We start from the raw sequence: 23,104 nt of genomic DNA on the forward strand, positions 1-23,104 counted from the left end.
AGGCTCCACCTGGAACACGGCCAGGGACTTCTCGGACAGTCAGAGCACAGTAAACAGAGAACTGATCGTGCGCTCCAATTTGACAGACCTAAAGCAGTTTTTGCCACCGAGCCCCTCCTTTCACCAGTGACAAGCTGTTGTTGTGGTTACGCCCGATGGACATCTGAATGTGTACAATAAAGAGGCAGAAATGCGAGGTGATAAGACGGCGAATGTACAAACGTACTCCTGTAGGAGTAGGAGGCCTGAACGACTGAGTCACGCAGCCGACATATGACATAACTTGCCATAACTTGCTCTAACACTCTGGGGACCATCGCCACCACATGACTTCCTCTGGCCCGCTTACGTTACAAGTTAAAGCTCTAGGTCAAGGGTCAACCTCCTTAAGGGAGCAGACATTTCCATGGTCAGTCACACCTGACACAAAAGCGATACCGTGATGAAATCACTAAACACTCGCAAAAAAATGGGTTGGGGGTGTATGTGTGTGTGTGTGGGTGGGTGGGGGGTGGGGGTTAACCTACTTCCATTGTTAGCATTACTCAGTTAAGCTCAGGAGCAAGCCGAGCTCTGCAGCAGAGCCGGCGAGTGTCGGTGACCGTATTTAAACCGAGTTAGGCGCGAACGGCGACGTCATTTATGTACACCTGAAGGCAAACTTCGGCGTGAGAATCAGAATAGTTTGTCAAGGACGTATTTAAACTGACCAATCGGGACACGAGCGACAACACCTAACCAAGAAACAAGCTATTGCCCCTTTTCCCTTTTGATGAACACACTGTCAGGGCCAGGGTGCAGCCCGAAGCTGACTCGGATCATTTTTTACCGGTGTTGTTGGGCAGGTTGACCTTCAGTCTATCGTGTGCCAGCAGGGGAGGCCACGGGTATCTCGTTAAGACGGAGCTGTATACTGCTCCACCTCCTGTGGGCGAGTTTCAGTGACTTCACCCGAGTATGAATGTGTACGTGTGAAGGGCTTGAACGTGAGGCAAGCGTTGCAAAAAAAAAGAGCCCTTCGAGCGGTCGGCAGACGAGAAAAGCGCCTATGACAAAATGCGGTCCGTTGAACCATTCCCTGGGAAATGGAAAACCGATGACAGGACAGTGAAAATCGCTGTTAAAAATTCCGACGTCGCTCCGAGATTCCCTACGAAGCCGTGATCCTATCAGCAAGCGTTTCAGTTTGCTGGAGATGGAGAGAAACAAACATGTCCCGCTGCCTTGCTCCTTCCCACAATGTTATCAAGGGAAAGGGGAAGTGTTAACAATGACATTAAATAACTATTTGGGCAAAGTCTTTTTCCTCTATCTTTCCCTTGGTAAATTGTTCTCGCATTGTGTTGTGTTCCTTTGAGCCATTGATACTGGCGGCCTTCCATTTGTGCAAGTCATGCTGGCTTTTCCCTGGTCCCGGTCCAGGCATGGGTTTGCCAAGGCTACTAGGGCAGTGGGTAAGGGAAGTCAGGCTCTACTCAATGTTTTAATTAGTCCCCCCCCCCCTCCTCCTCTCCTCCCCGTTACATGGCTGCAAAGTCCAACCTGATAACTAGCTTTAAACTGCTGGAATATGTGCTTTGTGATAAAAATCTCTTGTCCAAAACAAGGCGGTTTCTAGGAAGGTGATAGGGAGTACTGACATGAGGCGCAACCTAAAACCAAAAGTAGACCACATGGCCGGCACAGACAGGCCGTCATGTTTTTTTTTTGCAGTGTACTGCCGAATGCACCGACTGCTGCTGGTTTTACTCCACGGCAGCACTTCCTACAGAGCTCGTCCATTAGCCAGATTAGATATCCGCATCGAGTGGTTATATTGGTGGGTGACATTATAATGTAATACGATTATGTGCCAATGCTGATATAAGTAGCACACCCTCTCCCGAAGCTGGTTTAGCTCAGTCTAACATTTTTTGACGCGCTAATCCTAATCCTTTTAGGGCCGGACCTGAGCAAGTCAAACATCCTCCACACCCCCACACCCCCCCACACCTGAAGGTCAGCGCCGTGATCATCCTCAGCACCAGTCTACTTATCAGATCACGGACATCACATGTGCCGACACATTAGAATTGTACAACACGGGTACCATATAGATCCTGATCCACTCGGACAGCTCGAGGGAGTAGGGGGGGGGGCATTAGGAGAACACTGCTAAAGCCATCGTGACCGGTCTGTGTTTAAAACCTTGGGTCTACTTTAGAGCCCTATCCTCCCACGAGAGGTGGTGTGGGGGGAGGCTGGGTTAGTCTCAGACTAGAAGGTCACGGTGACCCTGCTCAAACGCAAACCTTGGGAGCACACACACCCAAGTCCCACACAACCCTCAGCCTCGCTGGAGGCTCCTTTTGTTGCTTTGTGTTTGCCAGTCAAGGCCATCCCTTAACACGCGAGGGATACTCCTTATGACCCCCCCCCTGAAGAGATGCTCTGCTTTGGAACGCCCCCTTTCCCGGAGAGGTCAGGAGTAAACAACCACAACAACACCCCCCCCCCCTTGGAGGTGGTGCTGACTGTCGAGCATCTTGCTCGGCAACACTTGAGCCGGGCAGATGCTCGGCGACCTAGTGCCTCCGAGCTTTTCTGGTGGAGGGACGGGCTCCCTCACTCGCCGGGCTACCCTGCTGCTCCCAACAACCCAGACCCACCTAAATGAAAATGTCTGCGGACGCTCCATCGTTAAGGCATGTCGTGCCGGAGGCTCTACTGTCACACCACGACTCAAGAATAGGTCACACAAGGTCAGACAGCGTGAGGAAACCAGACTTGACAACAGCCCACAGAGGCTGAAGTTAAGTCAGGAGGAGTCCAAGCCTCATTAGCAAATGATGCATTTGCCAGCTGGGATGCAACTGATGCAACATGCACTTCACTTGTTCCCTTACGCGCGCGGCAGCTGTGTCAGTGTCTCGTGGACAAGAGACGCCTCGCGAGGAGCCATTGACCTCGCACCCTGACTCAGCGCAGGCCACGCTTGTAACCTTCCCATGACAGGATACGACCTGGGGACTTTCTACCCACTTACATTTACACAGACTGAAGACGGGAGGGACATTTGCAGCAGATGCAGCAGATGTGGGCCGGTGCTCCACGTGCCAGTTTGGCTGAACCAAAAAAAAAAACGCTATTCACGAGTTCCACATATTAACCCCCCCCACCACCACGCTTCCGACGTTGCTTTTCTGCACGCAATACAAACAAAGCTTCCAACAACTGGGAGAGTTCTGTTCTCGGGTAACAAGAATATACCGCCCCCCCCCCCCACACATCCTGCGTACTTACTTTTGTCCTTCCATTTATTGTGTAGTTTCCCAGTTTACCGTTACAGTGTCTGACCAGGTCGTCCATGCGGCTCATGAGAAAGAGGATCTTCTCACAGCCGGGCTCCCGCCCCTCTATCCACGCGATTTGGTCCCCTCGGATGTCTTTAGTGGAGTCGCTTTTCTGACTGACCAGCTGGCCGTCCGTGAACTTGCCCGTCTTGTGCAGGGCCGCGACGTCCTCCAGCACGCACATGCCCGTCTCCGTGCCGAGGAAGTTGTCCACCACGCAGATGCCATGCTTGTTCATGCTCGGCACTATGTACTCCGTGGCGAGCTTCTGCGGGGAGATCCTCGTCTGTCCGTTGGGTTTGGCGTTGTTCGACACGTCCCCTTCCTGTTTGTCGTCGAGCGCCGGCTCCTCGGGGTAGGTGATGAAGCCCTTCACCACGGCGGCGTCGTCGTCGTCGTCGTCGTCGTCGTCGTCGCCGCCGCTCCGAGCCGCGCTGTCGGCTCGCTCGGCGCGGTTCTTCTCCTGGGCGCGCTCCCGTCCGCCGGCGTCGCCGCACGGCTGCGTGTGACCCGTCCTGTGTTTGGAGAGCTGCGCCTTGTCCGCCTCTTTGCAGATGAGCTTGTGCTTCTTCCAGTGCTGCTTCTGGTGCTCCTTGCTGCAGTAGAAGGAACTGCGGCATCTGCCGCACTTGAGCAGGTTTTCCATTTTCCCGCAAAGTTCACAATACTGTCGGTCCCGGTCCAGGTCAAGTGCGCGTTGCCTCTCCATGTCGGCGTTGGAGAGATTTTTTTTTCGTTTTTTTTTTTCTTCTTTTGCGTGCACTGCGCCTTTAATTCCAATCCTTCACACGCGCCCCCCCCCCCCCCGCTACAGATAAGTTTGGAACGCGTCCGCCGTCCGCCACGCTACGCCGAACGACACGGAAAAATACGGGCGGCCCAACACGCTCATCGCAGCCCCTCCGCCGGCGTCGCCTCGTCCGCCACCGCAACGTGACGATGCGCGCGCGTCCGAGCGCACAGTCGGGCGAACTCGCAGGATCCTTCAGGACATGGTCGGGTCTACCCGCTGGTCCGAGCGTGCTGCATGGCGCCGTTCTATGTGCGCTCGCCTGTGCGCCTGTGCGCCCTCCCACTCCCGAGAGGTCGCTGCGCAGACGCCGCCTCCCCGCTGACGTCAGCCCTGACGCGGGCAGAAAGCCTTACGTTTCCCTTCTCATTCCGGTCACGCATATGTGAAATTCCATTCACAAAACCAAAAAAAAAGAATATTTTAACAAACTCATTTTTTCGTGTTTTTATTTCCTCTTTTTTCTCTTTTAAACGGCCGGTTGATGTTCGCGACCGGAGGGGGGGGTTTTTTTGTCCGTTATTTCGCGGCGGATACGGTTTCAACCAGTTTTCGTTGTTGAAACCGATGTTTCATTCTGCGTTATGATATCCCCCCCAAAAATCTAGCGAGGCTCATGCGCCATGGAGGGCCACGTGTACGCCTGAGACCAGGCAGGGGAGGACTAATCGGCGGGATCGGACGGTGTGGAAAACCTGCGCACTCGTGGCCCTCCGTGGCACACGGCGATCACCGCCTTAATAGTAACCCAAATATGTATCTTGATCTTAAGAGAGAATGATACGTGTGTGTGGGTGTGTGTGGGCGCGCACACAGTGTTACGCGCATTCAATTCACTGCAGTTTTGCAATTGTCACAAGTTATGTCGCTCCTCGGGAAGGACGCTCTGCATCGGGAAGCATACGAGTGCGCCTCGAGTAGTCTCAAGAATGCCATATTTGGGTCACTAGCTGTTATATAAAGCGTCCATTCCCTAATATTTTAGGCTAAGACCCGTTGCGTCTTTTCGGGAACTCTTCCTCAAGGGGGGCTCTGCCAAGTGTGTACGTGCCATGCGTCCTGTGCCAGCCGGAATGCGGTTTACCATGACAGATCAGCTATCCTCTCTTCCCGGCAGATTCATTTCAGTCCCCAGAGTGATTTCTAATGCGGCTGTAAGGCGATAACTACCACCCACGACGCAATAACGCAGACGCCTCGGTTGTATCCACTTGAATCACTTTAGACGAAAAACAGCCAACGAGCCAAATAACCCAACGCGCCGCGGCTGCAAAACAGCGATTGGACGCCGCGCAGCCGCGCACCGACACAAACGTCACCGACCGACCGACCGACGCAAGACTACATTTCCCACAACGCCTCACTCGCTACGCTTGCGGAAGGCCCTTTTCAAAATGGAGTCCGCGTAGGTGCCTGTCGATAAAACGCGTGAAAAGCCCTTCCTCCCCGTTTGGTGTCGCTTTGGATATTCCGGCGTGTTTATTTCGCGTCCGTGCCGGGTGTTTATTTATCCACAAGACGCACGGCCGTGTCCTCTGACGCGACGTTCCCGTGACAACCGCAGAGGCTTTTCGTCACGGCCCAGTCGGGTCGGCGGCGGTAAGGCGAGTCCGTTTTCCTCGAGGCTGGAGCGGTTCGCCTCCCAAAACTACCCCTCTCTCTTTTTTCCCCCCTTCTTCTTCTTCTTCTTCTTCTTCTTCTTCTTCTTCTTTTTTGGCACCTCGGCAGAACATCTGACGTTGTGAGTCCAAAAGAACAACGGACCGCTGTAAAGCTGGAGGTATGAGCGGGAGAGAAGGTGGGTCCTGCGCTCGACGTTAGGCTAAAGAACGATGCTACGCGATAAGGAGAGCGGGCGGCATGCGGTGGGTGCCCTCCCAAGCTGGGCGGCATGCGGTGGGTGCCCTCCCAAGCTGGGCGGCATGCGGTGGGTGCCCTCCCAAGCTGGGCAGCATGCGGTGGGTGCCCTCCCAAGCTGGGCAGCATGCGGTGGGTGCCCTCCCAAGCTGGGCAGCATGCGGTGGGTGCCCTCCCAAGCTGGGCGGCATGCGGTGGGTGCCCTCCCACATGCGGTGGGTGCCCTCCTAAGCTGGGCGGCATGCGGTGGGTGCCCTCCTAAGCTGGGCAGCATGCTGTGGGTGCCCTCCCGAGCTGGGCAGCGTGCGGTGGGTGCCCTCCTAAGCTGGGCAGCATGCGGTGGGTGCCCTCCCAAGCTGGGCAGGGGTGCCCCCCTGAGCTGGGCAGCATGCGGTGGGTGCCCTCCTAAGCTGGGCGGCATGCGGTGGGTGCCCTCCCACATGCGGTGGGTGCCCTCCCAAGCTGGGCGGCATGCGGTGGGTGCCCTCCCAAGCTGGGCGGCATGCGGTGGGTGCCCTCCCGAGCTGGGCGGCGTGCGGTGGGTGCCCTCCCGAGCTGGGCAGCGTGCGGTGGGTGCCCTCCCACATGCGGTGGGTGCCCTCCCAAGCTGGGCGGCATGCGGTGGGTGCCCTCCCACATGCGGTGGTGCCCTCCCAAGCTGGGCGGCATGCGGTGGGTGCCCTCCCACATGCGGTGGGTGCCCTCCCAAGCTGGGCGGCATGCGGTGGGTGCCCTCCCGAGCTGGGCAGCATGCTGTGGGTGCCCTCCCGAGCTGGGCAGCATGCAGTGGGTGCCCTCCCAAGCTGGGCGGCGTGACAAGAGAAGAAATGACTGAATCCACATGTGTTTAATGTTGTTGTTGTTGGTGTCGTTAAAAAGGGGGGGGTTGCATCCCACACCCGTCTGCATGATCTGTCCGCGTCCTTCTCCACGGCAGGTGACGGATGTCCGACGCCTGCAAAACATGACCGCGCGCAGGACAGCGACACGAGCGCCGACCTGTCACCGGTCATCGCAGCTTTCAGGGGTAAAAGGCAGCCGCACCTGCGTTATTTGGGACGACGGTTCTCCATTTATGAAGTACGTCGCCTTTTCTCGCGGTCGCCGTGAAGCGACCCGCGAGTCTCACCCCGCGAGTCTCACCCCCGCGTGTCCCTTTCAGTCTTCCAGCAGGAGCTTGACACCAAGCACGACAAGCACGAGCGCCTCTTCAAGATCAGCCGCGACGTCACCATCGAAAGCAAAAGGACCATTTTCCTTTTGCACAGAGTGACCAGGTAGTCTCTCCTTTCCTTTCCTTTCCTTTCCTTTCCTTTCCTTTCCTTTTCATTTAGGAGATTTACACAGGTTTGCAAAATGCCCCCCCCCCCTCTTCCCCAGAATGGCAAAACTGTTCAAATGAGAAAATATAATGAGTTATGCAGAATTCACATGTTATTGCTGTGGTTTAGTGGCAGCTGTGTGCCTGCCTGCCACAGCCAGAGTCCAGAGAGCAAAGACTGTGACGCTGATACTGTCAAGATGTACGGCCTTCAGCTGCTCCATCTGCAAGCTGACACAATGCACAGTTTCAGCTTGGTCTCCACCCAGCTATTACTTTCGTACAATACAGATATGGCGGGGTGGAGAGGGGGGATGTGATGAGAAGGGTGTGTGTCTCTTAAACCGGAGGCATGGTGATGTACCTTGGACTCTTGACAGTTTGCCCACTGACTGTGTGTGTGTGTGTGTGTGTGTGTGTGTGTTTTGGGGTGGGTTTGATGGGTTGAATTCAGAAGGAGAATTTCCCTGACACATTAATAAAGTGCATCTTCTTTTAAGAGTCGTTTTCAGAGCAAAATGCCTCAATTGCTTGAGGGCCATTCTTGGGAATACTGTTATAATCACAGTTGCATTTTCCGTCCGCCACTGTTATTTGATTCCGGATGGAGGCTCGAACTCTTCTGGTTCTGGCTTGCATAAATGCCAACTTTGATGCCAAAGGCTATAGAGAGGACGGAAATAGAAAATATGGGAACTTATATGGCAATCTTGTTATTTTTTCGATAATTTTTCATGTAGCATTCAGATTGAGTATATAAGTAAATATGGATACAGTCAGGCAGAAGTTCCTCTTATGCATGACATGGAGACAATAGACTGAGGATTTGCTGCTCACTGTTCTGTATATCTTGCATTATGTACTGGGCATGCTCACTGGCATGCGTTATATATAATTCAAGCAGAGCAAATGACATGTATGCACTCTGCAATCGTTATGTGTCCTAAACGCCAAAACAACCACGATGTCAACCAGTGGTTTATAATTTTTGATGGGTGCGCTCTTGACTACATGGCAGTCCTCTGACAGACACTTGATAAAGAAGCTGAAACATAACATTATTTACAAAGATTCTGCGTTTCTCGTTGGACCTGCAGTGTGCCTGACGTAGAGGATATTCTGAAGGAATCGGATGTAAAACTGGATGGCGTGCGGCAGAAGATTGGCCTCATTGCAGAAGAGCTGAGAGGAGAGGACATATTTCAGTTTCACAGAGCTTTCACCCCAGGTTAGTTTACATCTGCTGCAGTCTTCGAGATAACAAGAAAAAAAAAAACTTCCATGAAATTTCCATGCTGAGGATTGTTTCCACGGGTTAGGCTGGCTATTATAATCTCATCTGACTATTAATAGATTTCTGTGGTAAATATACAGCCAGCCCAATTAAAACCCATGTTGTGTTTAACTACTTTCGGGCTGTTTGAGAAACATAATGGCTTTGAGAACAAACAATATATTCGAGAACTGCCGGATAACTGATTTTTTTTGGTGCATTTTCAAAATCAAAAGTTGCTAAACAGGAACTGGGTTCCTGCAAATCATGCAGCGTGTTGCAAATCAATTGCAAAGGATTTGCAAATATGAAGGTAGTAGCTTTTATATCAGCCAATCGCTGTTACATCCCAAAATGATGCAGATTTTTCCGATACCAAGGCAAGTATTGCACGTTATTATTTTCAGCCATGCATAAAGACAAGAAAACTCTAATATTGTTTTCTCGCGCTGTTCAATTTTTCCATTTGGAATTACTGATTAGTTTCTGTTGATGGTTTCCACTGCAACAGCTGATTTTAGACAAATAAATACAGTATATGGTATTTTTCAAACAGTGAACAAAATGTGTCTTGGCAAAAAAAGTGGTATGTAAATGATCGTACGGCCTTGCAAGGAGTTATATTTATTAGATTTAGATCTAAGGAAGGTGAAGTTCAAGGATCCTTGGTATAATGCGTTTGAGCAAATCATTCAGTGTTACTTTCATCTGTTTGTGAGATCACATTCAGAGTAGAACTTCATCAAATGCTCCACTGACTCACTTTGAGTCGATTTATGTTCAAAAACCCAAACAATGTTAGTAAAGTCATAATCTATGTGTACGAAAATAAGAGTATCGTAGCAAAAATACACTGATATACGGCAGGATACTGATGGATTTTGTCAGTGTTAGCTGTCTGGCCACGGCAGTGTTCTGAATACAGCTAATTAAAGATGACATGAAACTTGACATTGATTTTTTTTTTTTTTACATTTTTTTACGATTCGGATGTGAAGATCCGCCTAAACAGAAAGGGATGCACATTCCCGCTACATGAAATCAAGTAAAGAAGGAGGAACGCTCGAAACAACAGAACATGACAGCAAAACGGCTCCGGGGAGACATAATTTGTAATTTGTCGCAGGAAAATATGAAGCGCAGCTCTTCAGTTTGCGGTGAGGTCTGTGTCTCGTAAGGAGAGGTACGCCGACACTCGAGGTGCAATGACGTCAGCGTCAAGTGTTTTTTCCTGCATGTAAGCAAGGCGATGCCAGACGTGACGGTGATTTTTATGGGGACGTGAGCTGTTATTTGTCATGCTCGGTACACACAAACGCACTCACTTTTGTCTCCGGAGCAACAATCCAGAAGGTACGCTCCACAGCACACCGTCCACTCTCTTTTTTTTTTTTCCCTTGCTGCCTTTGGTGCAGTTTGAAAACGAGCAGCAGTTCCTTTAATTGGCTGTATTTAGTGGATCGGATAAATGATGGGATAAATAAGTCCTTTCTTTTTCTTTTCTTTTTTTTTTTGGTTGTGACTAGTTAAACTATTATTTTTGGTGATTATTGTACCTGAGTTACAACCTACTCGGGGATGTTACAGTTTACTGTAACAGTACATGTAAGACGAGAAAAGCAATAGATAATGCAACATAGTGGTATAAATCAGTACAAATAATAATAATAACTTTATACATATGTATAATAATAATCATAATCATAATAACATATATGTATAATAATAACAACAATAATAACTTTATTTATACATATGTATAATTAATAATTATACATGTGTACAATTAATATTTATAATAGTAATATTAATAATAATAGTTATTATTTATACAGCACTTTTCTAAAAACATGTGGCAAAGTGCTTTACAAAGAAATAAAACCAGACAAGGCAAAAATAAGAGTGAGACCAAATAAATGAGAGTAAAAATAAAAACAGTATGAATAAGTCAAGTCAATTTTATTTGTATAGATAAAAACAAATATCAAACACAAAACAACAAAAAACATCATGTTAATCATACAAAAAAAAAAAACAGCGGAGATTTGAAGGCTTTTCGTCGCCACCTTCCTTGTACGTCCTAATCCCTCCTAGTATTCCGTCAGATAGATGATGCTTTGTGTGATCTAGACTCCTTTTTTTTTTTGGTTTTGTTTTTGTTTTTTTGTCAAGTGGCTGATTGGCCGCCTGATTGTGTAAGACAGTGACCGTTGATACCGGCCCGGGTTTGATTGACACACCCACTGATAAAAGTTGTTTTCCCACTTGACTGGAGTGTCAGTCTCTCCCGGTGGAAGCCAAAATGTCTGCGGAGTCGGGAGGAAAGCATTAGCGGGAGCTGGAGCCTTGCTGTTATCTAGCAGCTGGGGAAGTCATTTTTAGATTGTGGTCACGCAGGAATCAACGCTGCATCCCCGGCGACGTGACCAGTGGCAGTTCCCACCAATTAGATTTTTTTTTTCTTTCTTTCTTTTTTTTTTTCTTTCTTCATTTTTATCATCTTTATTAGATGAGACCGAGCTCAATACACAGACGCTGTCACCCCGCAGCTGATCATCTTGGCTGGACTAGAAGTCTCCGGCCACATTTAATGGGTCGGTCTTTTCTTGGGGGCGGGCGGGCGGGGGGGCTTCTAAACCAGAGCCATTAATGATATTGTGAGCTAAATTTGTATGTAATAGCTACTGATAACGGGGAAATGCGGCGCTGATAAGCCGTTAAGCTTGAACGGGGTCACGGACGCGGACGCGTGTACATAACCCCCGAAGCTGCTGCTTTTGCAGGGTTTCCCTTCAGTAGCACGAAGGGGTTTGAACTCTGTCTTAGTCAAACGTACGTCGTTTAATTGCCCGACAGGAGGGTTTATTCTGGAGGCCTTAATGCGCAAACTTTGAGCTTGACTGTCAGTCGCTTTCGCCGGACTGCCGTGAGCTGTACATTTAACCGGAAACGTCAGAAACGTAAAACAATCCAACGTTTCTCTCCAAACACAAGTCCTGCGAGAGCGGCGTGAACAAACCAGGTGTTCGCAGTGTAGGTAGGTGTTGCCGTGGACCTCCTCGAGTCTCAGTTTTTCCACAGGCCGTGCCAGTAGATTATTTCGATCCTGCCTTCTGTCTCGATTCAGACGGTTCGGCCTGACTCGTTGTCTAGGCGGCGTTCACCTTTTCGACCAAAGGTGCTGTTTCTGCGTCAGACTGAACGATGTGGATCGCTGAACAAATAGATTCGCGGGATACCGCTTCCCCCATGCAAATGAACTTAAACACATTGATATTGCCGGGTGCGATTTATGACCGGCCCTCCAGTCATGTTTTATTGGCTGTCAAACACCGACTAACGGCCTCTGCGACCTTTTCGTGTCATTTCTTGTGTGCCCGAGACGAGGCTGGGCTCTTTTAGCCAACGCCGAAGATTCAAGTCAAGATTCGGTGGTTTGTTCGTCACGTACTTCACGTACGAGTGCAATTTAGCGGTGGAATGAGTCTTTGGCGAACTCAAAAAAAAAAAAAAACTGCAACAAAGAAATGGAGCAACAATAAAAATAATTAAATACAATTTTATTTTGTTTTATTTGATATGTTGGTCAGGTGAATCGGCCATACTGGGGGGGAAAATTGTCCCTAGGTGTGAATGTGTGGGCCCTGTGATGGCCCGGTGGCCTGTCCAGGGTGTCTACCCGCCTGCCGCCCAATGACTGCTGGGATAGGCTCCAGCATCCCGCGACCCCAATCGGGATAAGCGGCTTGGGTAATGGGATGACTGGATGGACAAATAAAATACTTGGAAATGGAAAAAAAAAAATTTGGGGCGTATGCAGATAGTATATCTTGATAAATATCTGTGTACAATGAGCAGGTAATATGCAAATATGAGTGCAAATAGTCTGAATGGGTAAAGTGTAAAGTGTCTGAGACAAAGTGGCAGTAGTGTTACAAATATAATTATGTTGTGTTTAGTGTCCTTATGGCCCGGGGGGGTAGAAACTCCTTTTGTGTGTGTGTGTGTGTGTGTGTGTGTGTGTGTGTGTGTGTGTGTGTGTGTGTGTGTGTGTGTGTGTGTGTGTGTGTGTGTGTGTGTGTGTGTGTGTTGGCCTTGCGGCTGCAGAGGAATCTGTCCGACCGCAGTGACTAAAGCATACTGGGATGCTGGGGATCCATTATAATTTGTTTAGGCGTTGGTGTGTTTTTTTTTTTTGTTTAGTTGTTTGCAATTTTGATGAGGAATTAGCCCAAAAGATCATTAGGTCTGCAGGCTAGGTCTGAAGCATTAGACAGAAATCCACTGTGGGAGAGAAATTTCGGGGATTTTATATTGCGCGGTGGAAAACGGCAGTGCTGCAAGGAGAACGCTCCTGTAATTAATCTATAAAGTTCGTTTGCTCATTCAGGGCTGAATAGATAATCACATTTCTTATGCAAGAAGGAAGAACATCAGTCCTGGTACAGTGCCTTCAGGAAGTATCCCCCCCCCTCTAATGATATAACATTTTATAAAAGAATCAGAAATTCTTTTATTGCCATGTGCATTACGAGGACTAGGAATTTAGCTCGGTCTTCTTTTTACGCCTTCACATTTGAATGCGTTGAAATAATCCCCCCCCCCCCCACCACCACTAACACAATTTCAGCTCATTCATGTTAGCTGCATGTGTAAAAGGTTTTATGTTTTACACGCCCAAAACTATTCAATCCCCGCCAGGCTCGAGCAATTACAGATGTGGATCTTCTGCGGTATGTCTGTGTGCGCTTTTGCAGTTACGTTGAAGAGTTTTTGCCCATTGCTTCACACACACTTGTTCCAACTCTGCCGTATCAGATGCAGGGTGTTGGTGAACAGCTGTTTTCAGGTCGTTGGGATTTTTGAGTCAGGGCTTTGTCTCGGCCATTCCAGGATGTTAATGATCTTTATAAAGTCGGTCTTTTAGTATTTTTCTGTGTTCTTTGGGTTGAAACAGGACCCCCAGGGCCCTAAACATGGATCTCCTGCTGACTGGAATCGGTCCTCTTCAAGGATTTTGCCGTCTTGCCCCTTGTAGTCCGTCCTGTCGAGAAGCGTCCCCATAGCGTGGTGCTGCCCCCACCACGGTTGGCGCTAGGGATGGTGTTACTCAGGTGTGTTTGGTTTGGGGCAGACATAGCCGTTTGCGATAGAGGTCAAAAACTGACTAGTCAGACCACAAAATCTTCTTCCAGAAGGTCTCACATTTTGTCCCGTGGTGTCCAGTAAACTCCAGACGTGACTCAGCGCTGGCCTCGCTCTCCCAGGTAGGCTGACTCTTTGACAAGCTGCTGTGATTTTTATTCTTTGGACATTTTCTTTTCATTTCGTTCTGCAACTGTGTCGCCATTGCAGCTGCTCTGGGTTTTTTTTTGGGGGGGGGGGGTTTCTACCTTTTTCTCCCCAGTTGTACTTGGCCAATTACCCCACTCTTCCGAGCTGTCCCGGTCGCTGCTCCATCCGCTCTGCTGATCCGGGGAGGGCTGCAGACTACCACACGCCTCCTCCGATACATGTGGAGCCGCCAGCCGCTTCTTTTCACCTGACAGCGAGGAGTTTCGTCAGGGGGGTGTGGCATGTGGGAGGGTCACGCTGTTCCCCCCAGTCCCCCCCCCCCGAACAGGCGCCCCAACCGACCAGAGGAGGCGCTAGTACAGCGACCAGGACACATACCCACATCCGGCTTCCCACCCACAGACACGGTCAATTGTGTCAGTAGGTGACGGCCGACCAAGCCGGAGATAGCACGGGGATTCGATCCTGCGATCCCCGTGTTGGCAGGCCGCGGAATAGACCGCCACGCCACCCGGACGCCCCTGCAGCTGCTGTCTTGGTCAGTTCTCTGACGATTGCCCCTTTTTGCCCAGTTGTTCAGTCTGGTCGGTCGGCCTGATCTTGGTATTGTCTGGGCGGTGCCGTAATTCCTCCCTCTTGTTATAGGTGGACTTTACACCGCTCCTAAGAAGGTTCAAAGCTTTGCCGAGCTTTATATCCTCATATTCTCCAGCGTTTTACCTCCTAACTTGATCTTCGGGGTCCGGGGGCGGTACGTTGGTGTTAAAGAGAGCAGGACCGATCCGGTTTGCTGTTTCTTCGTCAGACCTCGCAAAGTCGTTGCTATTCACTGTGAACATGAACAAAAGTGCAAGTGAACTTCGGCAATGCGTTTTGTGTGACGCCAAGAAAACTCAACACACCCAGACCAGCTGAAGCCGTTAACACGGTTGCGAATGCTTATTGGACAGTCGACGATACCGGAATAAAGGATGAATCTTTCCCGAAGCCGCCGTACACCACCTGTTGGGAGTCTGGTGCAGCCTCCAGGTCTAATAGACGTGGTCCTGTTGACGCTGTGTGATTGGATGGAGCAAAAAAAAACAAAAAAACAAACAAAAAAACAAAAACGAGCGCTGTGAAAGTTGGACTTTCAGGAGTGGTTGAAGAGGGGATGACCCATGTCCTCCCCCTGCCTCTGTGTTGTGCTCTGTGGTTAGCCGCTGGCAGATAGCAGGCCGTTTGATGTTCAATTGCGGCTCTGAAAGTAAACTTGGGACACAAAGTCTTCCGTCCTGTGATTATTGGATTGTTGTTTACACAAGGGCAGAAAACAAATGAGGGGTCATCTCTGCTCGCAACACAAAATGTCCGCTGTCTTTCGCAGCTGTTTAGCAGGAAATGCGTTGTATTTGCACCAGCTTGTCCTTTTACTTTCTGTGAGACTTGAGTAAGTCGCACATTATCCACCCAGGAATGAAATGTACAGTGCGGGATGTGAGGAAACACTCCAGCCCAATGCAGAACGCTCAACCTAATTTAAATACTCGCCATTATTTCTTCAGATAGTTATTGAAAAGATAAATGCAAGGTGGAAAATCCACTGCCTCGCTATTAGAGTAGATGGGAACTTGGTGTGCCGCAGATATATTTTTGATGATGATGATGATGATGAGTATAACTTGTATTGTCTGTATTAGGGATCCAGGAGTATGTGGAGGCGGTCTCGTTCCAGCATTACATACGTCACCGGACCCTCATCAGCCTGGAAGAGATCAACGCCAGACTGGTGTTCATGAAAACGGAAAAGGCGGACACTAAGGTAATTATGAAGTAGAGAACACCTCAAGCACCGACAGGAAGTGGGCGTCCGGGTAGCGTAGCGGTCTATTCTGTGGTCCACCAACACGGGGATCTCCGGATTGAATCCCCGCGTTGCGTCCGGCTTGGCCGGGCATCCCTACAGACACAACTGGCCGGTCGGGGCGCCTGTTCGGGGGGGGAGGGGGAACTGGGGGGAATAACATGATCCTCCCACGTGCTACGTACCCCCGGTGAAACTCCTCACTGTCAGGTGAAAAGAAGCGGCTGGCGACTCCACATGTATCGGAGGAGGCATGAGGTAGTCCGCAGCCCTCCCCGGATCGGCAGAGGGGGCGGATCAGCAACCGGGACGGGTCGGAAGAGTGGGATGATTGGCTGAGTACAATTAGGGAGAAAAGGCGGGGGGGCAAAAAAACTGCTACGAGGGGTTTCTCACTTACTATTTTTCCGTCTCAGTTAGTTGTGATCCCTCCATATGACGGACATAGTAACCAACTGAGACCATCAGCGAGACTACATGTTGCTATATAAATGTTTCTCTTCGGGTCAGATTCTCCACAAATCCCATGAAATGATTTACATTAGACATACATTTCCTCGTCACTGTATATCTTGCAAAAAACCCTTTTTCCAACCCCCCCCCCTTAAAAAAAATGCACGAGCTTCGCTCGGGTTTGGTTCCCCTCCACTTTGAAAAGGTTGCCCGAGGCACGCAACCACTTGATCTTGAACGTGCGCACTCAGTTTATCGCCTCCTCTTTGTGTCCCACCCTTGCATTTCTGCGTATGGCGTCCCAGGGCTCGGCGGAGGGCCCGCCGCTAGCGGCGCAGGTTCTGACCTTCCAGGTGACGCCCTCCGACTACCTGCTCGGCGTGGCCGACCTGACGGGAGAGCTGATGCGGATGTGCATCAGCAGCGTGGGCAACGGCGACATCGACACGCCCTTCCAGCTCAGCCAGTTCCTCCGGCAGATCCACGACGGCTTCTCCTACATCGGCAACACGGGGCCTTACGAGGTGTCCAAGAAGCTGCACACGCTGCGCCAGAGCCTGGGCAAGGTGGAGGACGCCTGCTACACCCTCCGCGTCCGCGGCTCAGAAATCCCCAAGCACATGTTGGCCGACGTGTTCGCCAGCAGGGCGGCTCTCATCGACCCCGACGAAGGGGTGGCTTAAGGGCCGGCGGCCCGTCGAAGCGACGCCGCGTCAGTTCTGTTTCTCCTCCTGCGGTGTTGTGACGCTTGTATGTACTTTTTGTGTGACGCTACTGTTGCTTGGTTGTTTTGAAAGAAGTTTGCTTGCTGTTTGTTTTTATTACTGGACGGCACACACACACACACACACACAGTTGTCTCCGACAAAGTCTTTTTTTTTAATGGTAGTCTAACAGTTATGTAGTGAAATGGGAAACCTTAAATAAAGTTTTTCTTTTTGCTTTAAACTTGACTGACTCCCTCTTTAAGTGTGTAAGCTGCTTTGATGTGTATGTGTGTGTGTGTGTGTGTGTGTGTTTGTGTGTGTTAGTTTATTTTTTTTCCCCCTTCCTTTCCTTCTCCCTTTTCCCTATCACACGCAGACGATCTAAGGTAGAACCAGTGGTTGTCTGTGCTCACTGTGGGGGAAACGTGACCTCTGTACACTGTACGTGCCTATTCTCCCTATTCTGACACACACACACTCACACTCGCACACCTTGTCTCCTCCCGCACCCGTTCTTAAGCAATCTTCACCAGAAAAGAATGAAACCAAAATCAAATTGTGGTTTGGCAGCCTGCGTTATTGAGTGCGGCGTATATAATGGCGCTCTTTGTTGGCTGCGTCGTAGCTGTGTGTCCAAAGACCCAAACGAACGAGTGTTCCTGGCAGCAAATCTGTTATTATATTTTCTATTTCTTCATCACTTGTGATAGTACACAGCTCGATTTATTTATTATTTTATGCACGAGGAGGAAACTACCTGGTCCATGAAAAGGGCATGCAAATAGGGGTTGTGTGAGTTTTGGTAGAATCCTTTATGCAAATTTGATGGAGTGAGAATTTATTGCCAGATGTGAGATTACACCAACCACAAGCGGACTTCGCCCGAGTTGGGTCTGCGGCGTTTTCCCTGGCAGGCGGCGGCTGTGGTGTTCTGCCGGCCTCGACCTCTCAACTCAGGTACCTCATCCCCGAATGAAATGACAGCATGAATAGGCAATCTGTTGAATGTATGATGGGGGGGGGGGCTTTTTCTCTGAAGATGCCTTGAATTAACCTCCAACACTGTTTATTCTGTCGGTGATTGTGGTGTGCCCTGCCGGCAAGTTAGGATTTCAACATTTGTCAGGTGTGCCGTGCTGGGGCATGAAATTGTGTAACGCATAAAGTATGAACACATTCTCCTTCCCCAGTCTGATAACATAATACCGCATATAAAATGTCACTATCGTCTGCACAAATGGAAGACACATGGTCTCGGGCTATTATTTTATTCCGTAAAGCATAGTTCCACATTACAAACTGCATTATTATCATTATTTATTTATTTTTTACATGTTTTTGACATCCAGTCTGTCATATTTATGGTGCTTGTAATAGAGACCGAATAGAAGATCTGGGATCACCGCGTGGGGTCTCATAGTTGTGGTGTGCCAAGTGGAACACGTTCAGGTTTGAGCAAGAACCCAAGCCCGGCGGCAGGGATTTCAGCCTCGCTTGTTTGAATACTCTTGACCAAACAGCAGGCTCGGGTTTGAGGGATCCGGAGAAGTTTGGCTTTTGCCCTCACGGGGAATGACCACACAGTTTTGTTTTTGTCCTCTTGGAGAACGTGACGGAACGTTACCAGGGGAACGTTCTGATCCAGACCGCCACGTCTCACAATGGAGTGGCCCGTGTTGTTCCTCTCTCATCTCTGGGGGTTCATCCTCCCATTGGCCCGTGTTGTTCCTCTCTCATCTCTGGGGGGTTCATCCTCCCATTGGCCCGTGTTGTTCCTCTCTCATCTCTGGGGGGTTCATCCTCCCATTGGCCCGTGTTGTTCCTCTCTCATCTCTGGGGGGTTCATCCTCCCATTGGCCCGTGTTGTTCCTCTCTCATCTCTGGGGGTTCATCCTCCCATTGGCCCGTGTTGTTCCTCTCTCATCTCTCGGGGGTTCATCCTCCCATTGGCCCATGTTGTTCCTCTCTCATCTCTGGGGGGTTCATCCTCCCATTGGCCCGTGGTGTTCCTCTCTCATCTCTGGGGGTTCATCCTCCCATTGGCCCGTGTTGTTCCTCTCTCATCTCTGGGGGGTTCATCCTCCCATTGGCCTGTGTTGTTCCTCTCTCATCTCTGGGGGGTTCATCCTCCCATTGGCCCGTGTTGTTCCTCTCTCATCTCTTGGGGGTTCATCCTCCCATTGGCCCGTGTTGTTCCTCTCTCATCTCTGGGGGTTCATCCTCCCATTGGCCCGTGTTGTTCCTCTCTCATCTCTGGGGGTTCATCCTCTCATTGGCCCGTGTTGTTCCTCTCTCATCTCTGGGGGTTCATCCTCCCATTGGCCGGTGGTGTTCCTCTCTCATCTCTGGGGGTTCATCCTCCCATTGGCCCGTGTTGTTCCTCTCTCATCTCGGGGTTCATCCTTCCATTGGCCCGTGTTGTTCCTCTCTCATCTCTGGGGGGTCCATCCTCCCATTGGCCCGTGTTGTTCCTCTCTCATCTCTGGGGGGTCCATCCTCCCATTGGCCCGTGTTGTTCCTCTCTCATCTCTGGGGGGTTCATCCTCCCATTGGCCCGTGTTGTTCCTCTCTCATCTCTGGGGGGTTCATCCTCCCATTGGCCCGTGTTGTTCCTCTCTCATCTCTGGGGGGTTCATCCTCCCATTGGCCCGTGTTGTTCCTCTCTCATCTCTGGGGGTTCATCCTCCCATTGCCTTTGGTGTAAAAGCACAATTGCGGCCTTTTTGAAAAAGGCCGCAACACTTCATTCCAGGATGACAATCGCAAGGGTCGTGTTGAAGGCGACCCATGTTCTGTGTAGGCTCCTCTGAAACAATAATGTCAGCAAAGGTTGTTGAATGGCACTGGCCGAGGCCAAAGGTTTGGGCCGTTATTCCTTCCCCGGGTCCCGTCCTGGCCCACAGTCCTCGCATGTTGTTGGTGCAACGCACCCAATCTAATTGTTTACTGCACTTTTCATAATCTCAATTTGTGTCCCTCACTCGAGTTTTTCATCTGTGGAAAAATGAACTAGATCCTGTTCGCCAATCTCTCTGCCCCTTTATAATGTGGCGAGTTTGGTAATTATGGGTGAAACATGGCTCCGCTGTTTGAAGGTGTTGCTATATTTAAAAATGCCACTGCTGCGGAAGTGATCCCCCCCCTCCTCCTCCTCCTCCTCCTCCGCCTCCGCCTCTTGACGTCTACGGCAGAAGGAACAGAAGCTGTCCAACACCGCCCCCAGCTGTCCAGTTACACTTATTGCATACATGCGCGCTTGGCCAAGTCCCGTTCTCGCAGCTGTTGTCGCGTTGCTTCCCCCCCCCCTCCCCATTTAAAAAGAAGAAGAGTGGACTGAGACACCAGATTGGGTTAACACAGAGAGAATACACAAGATTTTGTTATTGGTTCAGTTCCCGGCTACTATCTCTCCCCCAGCAGCAGTAGGTCACAGAATACAAGTTAGGTGGCTAAACTGAGAGAATATAGGCTGTAAGCATTTATTATTGTTGTTGTTATGATAATAATGATGATGGTTGGTAGACTTTTTATGGGAGCCAGAAGTCTGGTTGGGGTGGAGGGGTGCTACCCCCCCAAAAATGAAAACTCCAACATGTCCAACTAAGATGAAGCATCTTCAATGCAACCAAGAAGCATTTATGCTATAGGAACAAAATTAGCTCACAGTCACTACCATATCTTGAGTTAATTTTTGTCCTCTGTAGTGGACATTTGTACATTATGAGAGGCCGTATAGGCCATATTCCATCCTCTCACATGCACTACTGAAAATGCTCTCACATACGTATGTGAAATCCTCTCATACAGCCTATACGGCCTCTCATAGCACATGGGTGTATCTTCCAAACCATACTCTAAAGAGAGCATTACGACAGTCCAGTGATACCAAACATGGATTCCTCCCCTCTTTGAAGAAAATGGCGGCCATCACCTCAAGGACATTTTATGGAAGGAATGACATCAAGTGCCTAATTACATTAACAGTGCAATTTTTACCATGTAGCCTTGATCTCAAGAATATTTTAAAACATCTTTTAGACGCGTTTCCTCAATATGAAATGGTTAATAACTTGTCCTCCACAGTGGAGATTTGTATTTATTACTTCAATGGTGTCTCTTCAAACCAGAAGGAGATGACTCGCTATCAGATGCAGAGTAACTCTTACTGAGGATGGTCCACTCAGGGCCAGGACCCAAACGTACAACTTGACTTTGTGTTCTGTGCAATGATATTTTAAATATTAACATACTATTTACCAATGTGCCTGAGTTGTCAATTTAATCTAGCATTGCATAAAGGCTTACCAGCAAAATCCAAGGCATGTGAAAGGCAAGTGTGAAGAGGGCTTCTTTGCCACCTTTTCTGTAAAAATGACAAAACAGCATGCCGTCTAAGCGTATCATTTTGTATCTAACAGATGTACATCAAAACATCTTGCAGATGCATTGGTAGTTCTCTATTCTGTATGGTTAATGCAAAAAAATGAATGGTCACAATGTTTCTGAATGGATCTTATTTTACTATGGAACTTCCTGTCAGGGCCAGTAGTTAATATTTGAACATTCCCACCAGGATCCTGACCCATTAGTCTTCAACATTTAAGTCTTCAGTGTCCCTATGGCATTACCCTCTTTGGCTATATACATTTTCATTGTTGCTAAGAGTGCTTCTTGATCTTCTTCCTTGCATCTTCTTATTTTAGCACATTTAGGAAGTTGTTTTTGCAGCTCATATTTTCAGGAAATAAGCCCTGTGATGGCCTGGCGGCCTGTCCAGGGTGTCTCCCCGCCTGCCGCCCAGTGACTGATGGGATAGGCTCCAGCATCCCTGCGACCCTGAGAGCAGGATAAGCGGTTTGGATAATGAATAAATGAATGAATGAACATACTGTTTACATATTTTACACATTTACATCGTAACTATTTACGTAGGTCACAAAATAACCAATAATTAACTATAAATATTGGTGTTATAGACATGCTCGATTATGGTCAAAGAGGCAAATTTTCTTCTTGCCTTTATTTTTTTCTAAAGATTAAAACCCCCATTGGAACATCCTCCAATGACTCTGGGCAATGACGTCCAACTATGACAAAACTGGACCCCAATGGATTACTTTAAACAGTTTATTTATGAAACTGTGAGTGAAGACATGGCCACCTGCACAAATCAACGTGAAGGACAAGTATCACTAAACACCACACAAGAAGAATTGAAGACATTCTTCAGGAGCTCTGTCTACATGACCTGCCTAGGCTATCCAAGGAATCGATTGTTTACGTTGAGATGGCCAATCAAGCTGGTCAATGACCACCTCGATGTTTCAGAGGAAGACAACAGAAGACACCTCTTGTGGACAGTCAGGCCCTTTCTTAAGAAAGTGAGAGAGGGATGTCTAAATCCACCTAGAACAGGAAAATTATCCACTGATGAACAAATGATCCTATTTACTGGTCGTTGCCCAATTCGCCAGTACATCCAAGGAAAACCATATCCGATTGGATTGGAGGGGTTTGTGCTGGCGACACCAAGTGGTGTGGTTTCCGACTTTGGAATCTACCAGGGGAAAAGCACCGTCCCAATCAAAAATTGATAAGGAATCGGAGAGCAAGCTGTTCTTCGTTTGGCTGAGATGGTGCCCAGAGGCGCTCGCCTATTCTTTGACAGGTTCTTGACATCTGTCCACCTCCTGGATGCCCTGATGGAGAAGGATCTCACCAACACTGGAACCCTCATGAAGAACAGCATACCAAAGGAGTGCATGACAAAGCCTTGACGGAGAAGCCTCTGGGATGCTGGTCAGATAAAACCCTGAGCTTGCCATCATCTTTGATAACAGCCCAGTGGGATGGCATCCTCTGCCTATGGCATTGAGCCTGAGGACATGTGCAGTCGTCGGCCTCAGAAAGAGAAGAAACATGTCCAGGTGTCAAGACCAGCCGCAGTTGCTGAATACAATACCAACATGGGCGGCGTGGTGGACATGGCTGACAGGACATCAGGCTTCTACAGGATGTCCAGTCACACTCGGAAATGGACGGCCCGTCCAGTTTCTTCACTTGTTTGACCCGGCGATCTCCAATTCGTGGATTCAGCACAAGAATGACTATGAGCTCTTAGGGAGGAGGAATGCTCTGCAATTCCAAATGCTCCTCGGTGAGCAGATGAGCAGGAGTCTGCGGTGAGGATGACGAAGACTACACTCCCCCACGTCAAAAGTAGAAACTGCAGC

General features: G+C 49.3%; 2 protein-coding genes across 6 annotated transcripts in view; one reads left to right on the forward strand and one right to left on the reverse strand.

The window, feature by feature from the left end:
• egln1a (egl-9 family hypoxia-inducible factor 1a) overlaps positions 1-4,387 on the reverse strand; it is a 28,794-nt gene extending 24,407 nt beyond the window's left edge. For 3 of the 4 annotated variants that reach the window (XR_008811243.1, XR_008811242.1, XM_056291382.1), the window contains exon 1: positions 3,283-4,381. Coding sequence is in view for 2 of the 4 variants with exons in the window: in XM_056291382.1 (XP_056147357.1) it covers positions 3,283-4,041 (759 nt within the window). In the remaining 2 variants the exon portion in view is untranslated. Of the gene's footprint in view, positions 1-3,282 lie in introns of all 4 variants that reach the window. The other variant, XM_056291384.1, reaches the window with a different exon arrangement.
• Positions 4,388-5,536: 1,149 nt separating this feature from the next.
• On the forward strand, positions 5,537-17,012 carry tsnax (translin-associated factor X). Of its 2 annotated transcripts, XM_056291385.1 has the most exons (6): positions 5,537-5,920; positions 6,917-7,006; positions 7,142-7,256; positions 8,398-8,528; positions 15,548-15,669; positions 16,470-17,012. In XM_056291385.1, the coding sequence occupies exons 1-6, from the start codon at positions 5,905-5,907 to the stop codon at positions 16,845-16,847; spliced, it is 852 nt and encodes a 283-aa protein (XP_056147360.1). In that variant the 5' UTR covers positions 5,537-5,904; the 3' UTR covers positions 16,848-17,012. The 2 variants fall into 2 exon arrangements, with proteins under 2 accessions (XP_056147360.1, XP_056147361.1); XM_056291386.1 differs by lacking the exon at positions 6,917-7,006.
• The last annotated feature ends 6,092 nt before the right edge of the window (positions 17,013-23,104 follow it).

This window comes from Lampris incognitus, chromosome 13, assembly GCF_029633865.1.
Source record: "Lampris incognitus isolate fLamInc1 chromosome 13, fLamInc1.hap2, whole genome shotgun sequence".
Classification (NCBI taxonomy): Eukaryota; Metazoa; Chordata; class Actinopteri; order Lampriformes; family Lampridae; genus Lampris; species Lampris incognitus.